The 9,171-nt window shown below is 42.3% G+C and overlaps 1 protein-coding gene across 3 annotated transcripts; it reads left to right on the top strand.

Moving 5' to 3' along the window:
- Positions 1–3,682: 3,682 nt before the first annotated feature.
- phop1 (Probable phosphatase phospho1) lies at positions 3,683–7,086 on the top strand. 3 transcript variants are annotated; one of them, XM_014192791.2, is made up of 4 exons: positions 3,683–3,860; positions 4,254–4,314; positions 5,100–5,167; positions 5,254–7,086. In XM_014192791.2, the coding sequence occupies exon 4, from the start codon at positions 5,298–5,300 to the stop codon at positions 6,066–6,068; it is 771 nt and encodes a 256-aa protein (XP_014048266.1). In that variant the 5' UTR covers positions 3,683–3,860; positions 4,254–4,314; positions 5,100–5,167; positions 5,254–5,297; the 3' UTR covers positions 6,069–7,086.
- Positions 7,087–9,171: the final 2,085 nt, after the last annotated feature.

Below are 9,171 nucleotides of genomic sequence, written 5' to 3'. Positions count from 1 at the left end.
CAGGTCGTAACTGAGGAAATGCATCATGTTCACTAAGAATTTGACAAAAAAACTTTTTTAAACTGATTTTTAATCTAAATTAAGATTCCCCCCCCCATTTGAATGGATAGTTTGACCAGCCATTTTGAGTCACAGGCTGATAATATATATATTTTCTTAAACTGGACAATCAGTCCTGGACAAACAAATCCGTCACCAAGGCGGACAGCTGTGGTTGAAGTTGTGCATCATGTTGAGAACCAAAAGTGGCTTTGCCGAAAAGCCTTTATGAAGGGCTGTTTTCCAGAGTTAATCCCAGGTGGCTGTAATGTTCATTACTACATTGATTTAATCAACATTGCTTACTCATGTTCTTTGAATACAGGCTCCAGAAGTCTACAGCTCTGATTCTGGTCATTCCTGTTACACAGGGTGTTGCAACTCGCTGATCTCTTTCTTTCACTCCTTTTGCAAGCTGGCTCATTATGTACATTTTGTTCTTTTTTTTTCTAATCTCTGTGGTTGCAGTCAGTTTTGTGTTTTGTCTGGTGATGTTTTAGGGTCATTTGACAAGCTCAACTCTTGTGAGTGGATGTGATTCTATCAACAGAAAGAAGCTGACACTGATCAAATGGCTGAAATCACTGCATTACCAAACAGAGGCTTTCCTTTTATCTCTTACCAATTGAGCTGTGTGGCAATTCCTTGTCTGTGTCAACAGTGGTTAGTTATGACCTGGGGCTGTGGTAAATCTGTAGTAATCCCTGTGTCTGTGGCGACAGTGCTGGAGCACTGTATTCCCTTTGGCCTTGTGTGCCAATCCAAATAGGTCAAGTCTTCTACACCCCTGACCTTTTTAGATGACCTGACTCAACTCCATTGTTACCTGCCTCACAGCTTTAGAAGTCTTAATAGCACAGTGTCTGGGGGGATTTTCCTCAAGGAACTGTTCTAGAGATGACTAAATGAAAGGCTTGCACAAACACAGCTTGACGCTTTCCAAAAAATGTGCTTTAATTTTAAGCACCAAAAGACCACTGCTAATGAGCCTTGTAAGCACTGCAAGAACACTTAGAGCAGTCCTTGTGCATAACTAGACAATATTATGTACCCGTTTTTAATTAATAGAACTGGGTTTGCGTGGCAGGAAGGAAGCGGGAGTGGTTGACATGGAGGACGCCACATAAATCATATGACAACACTTTAGCTTGATTTGTATCCAAGATCTTAAGTAGCTCTCAATGGGAACAGTAAGTATTTTAACAGCAGTGTTGGGCTGCAGTGTGTGTGTGTGTGTGTATTCATGAGTTTGAAATGTCTCTGCCTTCAGGAAACGAGACGTGAAGATCATAAAGTGCATGTTTCAAATAGGTGGGTCCACGCCACGTCAACCAGATTAAAGAACACCCCACCCATTAGTCCCTAGACTGTCTTGTCTGTTTTTGGCTTCATGAGTGTTTGTCTGTGTTCAAGTGCTTGCAGATGTTTACTCTTAATCCTGTAGAGATCCCGTAGCCAGCGCAAACTATTAGAGCAAGACCTAACAAAGTTTATTTTCAAAACTTGATGTGAGAGAAACTAAATTACTGATACTGAAATTTCGCATCACAGTTCCTTGTTGACATCACAGGGTTAGAAGAGAGGATGTGAGTCAGTGTTTGTGTTCTCTGCAGATGAGGAGACGGGGTGCCCAGCTAGCTCATTTGGTTCCTTGGAAGTTGTGGAAATGTGTTTATTTTTTATTTTTGGTATCCCAATTGGTTCTGGGAACAAAGCTGTATTTTTCCTAAACAGTAAAACTGAATAAGTAGTAAATGAGTAATAAAAGTAAACATTTAGCCTGTTCTGGGAACATACATTTTTAGGTTGCAGGGTGGTTCTGGGAGGTTTTATAAACACTGAGAATGGAAATTATAGGTTACTTAGTTTATTGAATAACTTCCTTACACCTTGACCAAAGCGTCTTCGTCTGTGTGTGCGCCATCGTGCGCATGTTGATTTGAACTATCCCTACCTGACGCGTTCATGACATGCAGGTTAAAATACCAATAAATTTGACTGGTCAAAACACAAATAGCTTGCTGTTGCTAGCTAATTTGTCCTGGGAGAAGAAATACGTATGGTCCTTTTAGCTGGGTCTTTGTAGAATTTTGAGTCATCCAAAATCATGTGTTCTCTACTCTGACAATTAATCCACCGATAAAATGGGAAACCTAGTTAGATTTTTAGTGAGGTTTCTCTCTTCATTCAGCTTTCTTTTTCTGTGGATTTTATATGGTGTTTGGTAACCAACTTTAAGGTGCATTACCTCCAAATGGACTGGAGTCTGGGCCTCCATCTTTCAACCACCCACGTGGGTTAGTGTGCTCTTAAAAACCCATGAGTAGATGGGAGAGGTGGCGTGTCTAAAATAGAGCCAAGTTCTATTTTAGCGCCTGGCTACGGTGACCCGTGTGAGCAATTGGGATGAAATGATTGAATAACACATATGTACATTTATTTTGCACGCAACGCGGCTGGTTTAGTCACCGTCTTTAAAAAGTTTCAATGAATGTTTCAATAAGACAACACTGCTAGCTTGTTTTAGGTAAACTTATTTTACTCCAAGCACAGATAGGACACATGGAAATTAATTTCCTTAGGCTTTAATCAGGCAAACACATTTATTTTTTTATGACACGGCGTCTGAGAGTTGAAGCTCTGTTCTCTATCCATGGAATTAGTCCACTGGGACACCAGGTTGGAGCTAGCGTTTTCTACATGTACAAAGCAACATTCCCAGAAAGTTGTGGGAAGGTATGCAAAATAGCCATAGGACGAACACGCTCTCATCAAGCGCTGAGAAACATGGTTCTCAGTTATGTTAGGTGCTTGCTGGTAGTGGCAGGGGAACGTGTGAGTGACTGACTCACCACAGCACTGATGCTGTTTGTGAGTATGTGAGTGGGTGGTCAGGTTCATTCTCTTGCACTGTGAGTGGGAGAGGGCCGGGTGAATACACAGCACCAGATAGGTCTGCACTCCCATCTGCGTTCAGAAATAAGTCACTTCCCAACTGCTAGGCATTATTGGCTCTTGTGGCAGAGAGGCAGGAGGAAGGGAGGCTGTCTGAGAGGAGATAAAGACGTGGGGGAGGGTAGCCTGCTGGGTCGCAGTGGCTGAGCATTCAGAGGTGCTTGCTTGTCTTGCTTTAACCTTTTTCTAAACCACTTGTAAACCATTCATAGTTCATTTTTTCATTAATTTTAACATTGTGCTCTGTGTTCTTGGTGTCACCCTTGGGTCAATTAGGGGTGTGGTGGTTTGCACACACAGCAAAAAGGCTGTAAATTATGTCACATAACAGGCCTATCTTGTTCCCTTTCACTAAGCAGTTGTGTTATGCATACATTGAGAGAACACAACAAACGGAATCTCTCCATGTTCTCTGTGGAGGCTGTGCTGAGTGATATTCAAACCAGAATCAACCAACCTCTCTCCAGCCTGTCTACTGCTCTATGGGTTCACTTACACTTGTTCCACTGGATATTATAAGGTGAATGCACCAATTTGTAAGTCGCTCTGGATAAGAGCGTCTGCTAAATGACTTATAAATGTAAAATGTACAAAGGATATTGGAGGCGGACGCCAAATGGGCCGTTGTTGCGTAGCCTAGGACGTCATAATCGTAGCAAGCTCAGTGGGTTTGACAGCCAATAAAACGAGCTGAAAGCACCCTGTTCCTCGACAATCAAACCTATATATAACCAAGTGATGCTCAAGTTCGAGACTGAACAAAGTACAGCATGCCGGTGACCAATTCAAGAACATAGGCACCTTTAGAGATACTGCGAGGGACAACCGTGCCGTCGGGACATGTTTGTGGACATACATTCTTACTGGTAAATTTTTGCTATGGTTCCTTTGCTCTGCAAATAAGATTAATTATTTAGTAAACTAACCGTCGGGACGTTTTCCAGTGCGTAAATATATTCGTGGATTAGGATACATTTGCATAAAGGCTCATTTATATCAGTCTACTCCGGTTTTTGGAACACATTGTTATAGCTTAAGTAATTGATATTCCTGTGAAATGGCATAATATAATGCGCTACTGTACTATATTCATTGCATACATTTGTATGTAGCCCAATATTGTATGATGATGGTTACATTACGTTATTAGCCTACGCGCTGCACTTTCTGGCATTGTAGATAATTACAACATTGAACAGTGTCCGTCTCTTGGGGTTATTTACAGAGTTTTCCTGTTAATTATCCACCTCACTTTACAGATCCCATGTATTGGTTGATAGTGTTCTAGGGACCCTCTGTTGACAGCACGGAACATTGAAGGTCAGTACAGTATGTTCCGTTCTTTTCACCGATTCCTTGCAGCTTCAAACAGATCAGCATGACATGTAGGCTAGCGTTAAAAATGTATTGATTTAAGATATCAGTTTATTTTGCATGCTGTTGACTCGTGTATTACTTGGTCTTATTACATTTCAATGTTCTGCAGCTGCAGAGGTGCAGGACATCACAGCTGTACCACTTACATAATAATGTGACTTTACATTTTGACGTTTAAAATGGTAAAAAATCTGTATTGTAGTACTCTAGTCCAGGACCAGATATGACTCGACACGACCAGTGGTGACTCGGACTCGACCAGTAGTGTCTTTTGAAAATCTCTCTTTGTTGCATAATTTAACATACTAGCTACAACAGCAAATGTTAGAGAGCTAAATGATCTAGATATCCATACAATGTGCAACAATGTAACAGCATTTATTACATAAAAAATGGTTGGGTGGCAGCTTAGCACTGCAAGTGACTTGTGACACGACTCGTGACTTTAAAGGACTCGGACTTGAAGACTTGTGACTTGCTCTGACTTAATGTGGTTTCAGTGGTAGAAATGTGCTTGGTGTTTTAGTACACATGTTGGGTGGCTACCAAGCAGAAATGCAACCCATGCTGATATTGGCAAAATTATTCTCTCTCATACCACTTCTAATCTTTGTAATTCAGGTCCATTGAAAAAAATAAATCTCTAAATGTTTGTATTTTGTTTGTCTTTTCCTCTTCAATCTTTACTTTTTACTCTGCTTCCATCCTCTCCTCCTCCGTCCTATTAGACACATTCTTCCCAGACCCCCTACCTTGTGTTTTCCGACCTGCCTCGTTGTGAACGAGAGACCAAAAGGTGCAAAAGAGCTGGATTTTGGTGCCACTCATCTCAGTAAGAGGTTGTGGCAAAGCCAATCATGAACTGCTTTGGCTCTCCCCCAGGCGAGGACGTTACCCCCCCACGTTCCAGACGCTCTGCAAACAACATGGCCGCCAACTCAGCAACACCCCCCTCTGACAGGCGCTTCCTCATCGTCTTCGACTTTGACGAGACCATTGTGAATGAGAGCAGTGATGATGTGGTGGTGCAGGCAGCCCCAGGGCAGAACCTCCCCGCCTGGCTGAAGGACACCTACCGGCCGGGCCACTACAACGAGTACATGCAGCGAGTGCTAGCCTACATGGCAGAGAAGGGCGTGCCCGAGAGCGCCATCCGCTCTGTCATCGAGAAGATCCCCGCCTCTCCCGGCATGCTGGCCCTGTTCCAGTTCCTCCGCCACCGCCCTCCGCAAGACTTTGAGGTGGTTATGGTGTCTGATGCCAACACCTTCTTCATCGAGTCCTGGCTCCGCCGTGTTGGGGCCCGCCAGCTCTTCGTCAAGATCTTCACCAACCCTGCCACCTTCGACAAGGATGGCCGGTTGGTTCTGCGCCCCTTCCACTCCCACAGCTGCCTGCGCTGCCCGGAGAACATGTGCAAGCAGGTGATCTTGAGGGACTATGTGATGAGGCGGACGCAGGAGCGCGGGCGGCCGTTCCAGAGGGTATTTTACGTGGGCGATGGGGCCAACGACTTCTGCCCGTCACTGATCCTGGGCCCCCGGGACACGGCGTTCGCCCGGCGGGACTACCCCATGCACCGGCTGATCACTGAGATCCACGAGGCCAGGCCGGGAGAGTTCAAGGCTGTCACTGTGCCCTGGGCCAGTGGGGATGATGTGGTGGAGCGACTCAGGAAGCACGCAGAGGAGAAATGATGAAGCTAGGGGGGTGGGGGGTACACCGCCTGCTACACACACACACACATGAACAAATACTCAGAGACACACGCACACACACACACCCATACACAAATCACATTCCTAGATCAAATACCCACAAAACCACATACTGACACACATCAATGAAAAAACACTCTACACTCAAGAATAGAGCATTCCAATTGAACAGGCCTTTGATATATTGCCTGCGACAGACAGTGTCACACTTCCGCTCAGTCCATCTGTCTTACTCTGACTCAGCCACAGAGGTAGAGATACTGTAGTCTTTCAGTCCAGCTCTTCACACTCTAGGCTTAAGGTCAATCAAAGACACCAACCCAATAAAAGCATCAACTCTGTTAATCATTACAGAGACCTATGCCTTAGTTGATACCCTACCAATCAGTCAATCAAGCTTTTAGAGGGATTGATCCTCTTACGCTGGATTGAGAGGGAAGAGGAACAAACATGCATCATTGACTGAATAGGGGGTTCTGCAGTGATACATTTAGGACTGATGTATTACCTATATTCCTTTGTTGACACTGAGCTTTATTGGTTTATTAACAGTCAAACTAGGTCAGTAGGGCAGCAGATCATGTTAGTTAGTGGCCTGTTCTCTGACTCTAGCCCTCTCCAGTCCACCCAATGGCATTGTCGATGCTAAATTAATGGGTGGCTATTCCAGTGTAATTGTCTTATATTATCAATAATGAATGGTGTTGTTTACTTGTTAATTAACAGTGCTCTTTGTGAAGTGGAGAATTTATGGCTGATCAGGGAAAATGTAATGTGACAACATCGCCATCTACTGGCGGATCTACAGATTGCAACTGGAGACCAGTTTTAAAGTTTTGGAAAATAAGTTAAAATATAATGTACCATATGACATAACTAAATATTGTCATTTTAAAACATGTATTATTATTTTGTGTGTGTGTATATATATATATATATCTGTTTTTTAATATGTACTTGTTCCACCACCAGCAGGAATATAAAGCCATGAACTAAACTTCTGAGTCTGCACTTTAATGTCCTATCCTAACACACTGTAATTGCACCCCACTATGTTATTCTCTACACATAAGTTCCACTGGAACAAGTGTTTCTTAAGGCAGCAGCACAATAGGCTTGAACACCATTTAGATGCATTTCACACCCATGCCAATGCCACACCCCTCCCTCTCAAAACATTAGACCACGGAGGATAATTAGCAGTGAGATAGGCCAAAACCAATGAGATAAAAGAAAGGTCTAAATAGTGTCTCCAAGTGGGTGAAAAATAGTTCTGTTACACCAGAGATTATGAATTTATTCTGTGTAATCGCTGATAAAATGCATACTTTTGTTTCGACATATTACAAGGCCTACTGAATTACAGAGGTAGATTTTGTTCCTCATGCCAGTCATCTGACACCCCAGAACTATGCAACCATCAATGAACAATTTTCAATTTCCACAACAAGCACAGAAATAATTATAATTGTGCCAACACCGCTTGAGCCCCTGAGGACTAATCCATTGTATTATAAGCAGGCCTAGCCTATCTAAAATATATCTATGACATTATACAGAATTTGAGAAGAAGAACAGTCACTTTTATTGTTTCACATAATGACTGTAACCACTTAAACTGTTTACCAACAGCAGGCTATTAGAGAAAGCTAGTTTAACAATTTATATAGGGTGATAATAGATGCAATACATCTGCATTTGGCAAATAAATGACTGTCGTCTCCACCTTAAAGGCCCAATGCAGCCATTTTTATATCAACATCAAATAATTTCAGATTAAAATTAAGACCCTTATGGTAATACTTTTCCACTAAAATGGTCAAAAAGAAACAAAAATAGCTTTATAGCCTAAACCTATTTCTCAAACATGAATTTTGTTAAGATTGTCTGGGAGTGGTCTGAGTGGGGCGGGGAAAACTGAAAACTAGCTGTTATTGGCAGACAAGTTTGGAACTCTCTTTGTTATTGGTCTATTAATTTATTTACTGCCTGGGAATGTCACCAGTGAAGCTGAAACTCCCCTCATGCAAAAACCTTCTGATTAGATGGTCCTGTGTAGATTGCATTTTCAACCAGCAACTATTAGGAAGTAGCCTAACTGTAACCACGTCTCCATCCAACCATTTCATGCGGATGAATTACCTGATGTATGAAAAAGTCACGACAGGCCTAATGGAAACATGAAATGCCGGTACAATTTTATAAATGCTGACAGACAATTTTTTCGATCGACATGGGAACTTTCTGTGTCGGTAAAATGATTTATGCTGGAAATGGCGGTGGAAATGCCTTTATGTACAAATATTGATATAATAACCATCAAATCGAAGTAAACTTGGAGTCACGCGATGATATGTTGTGTGGTCCTCCCACTATACGACTCAGGAAAGCTTGCAGTTTATTAGGCTACAGATAAAGCTCCCGAGTGGCGCAGCGGTCTAAGGCACTACATCTCTGTGCTAAAGGTGTCACTACAGACCCTGGTTCGATTCCAGGCTGAATCACAACCGGCTGTGATTGGGAGTCCCATAGGGCGACACACAATTGGCCCAGCGTCAGTCTGGGTTTGGCCGGGGTAGGCCATCATTGTAAATAAGAATTTGTTCTTAATTGACTTGCTTAGTTAAATAAAAATAAATAAATCAAATAAAGATGAATAAGTTATGATCAACTTCACAGGGTGGTGAACGTGCAAGGTGATGAGCTTTATGCTTCTTTACAATAAATATCAAGGGTCTTATTCTTGTGACATGATGATCGATGCTGGGCTGCCGTTTGACAAATACAAATAATATCACTCTTATAATGATAATCTCATAATGTAGGTAGCCTACCTGCACTGTATGTGCGAGCTGTTGGCTAGAGTGCATGGGCCAAGACCATAGTGGACACATTTGCAATATAAAGAAACCGTTTTTGTGACAAAACCATCAGTAAAGTTGAAAATACGATGGAAACCCATTTAACTTGTATTTTTAATTCGGTACATGTGAATTTAACAGCAACATTTATTTTTATGTGCACTATGTCATCAGGCACAGCCTTTTATCCGCAAAAAGTCAGTTTGAGAGAAACACATTTC

The sequence above is a fragment of the Salmo salar genome, chromosome ssa03, assembly GCF_905237065.1.
Source record: "Salmo salar chromosome ssa03, Ssal_v3.1, whole genome shotgun sequence".
NCBI classification, from domain to species: domain Eukaryota; kingdom Metazoa; phylum Chordata; class Actinopteri; order Salmoniformes; family Salmonidae; genus Salmo; species Salmo salar.
Note: the sequence above shows the minus strand (reverse complement) of the source record. Positions and strands in the feature narration are given on the sequence as shown.

What these genes read in the sequence shown, in the direction of transcription:
- phop1 (XM_014192791.2), top strand. Translation starts at nt 5,298, where the DNA reads ATGGCCGCCAACTCAGCAACACCCCCCTCTGACAGGCGCTTCCTCATC.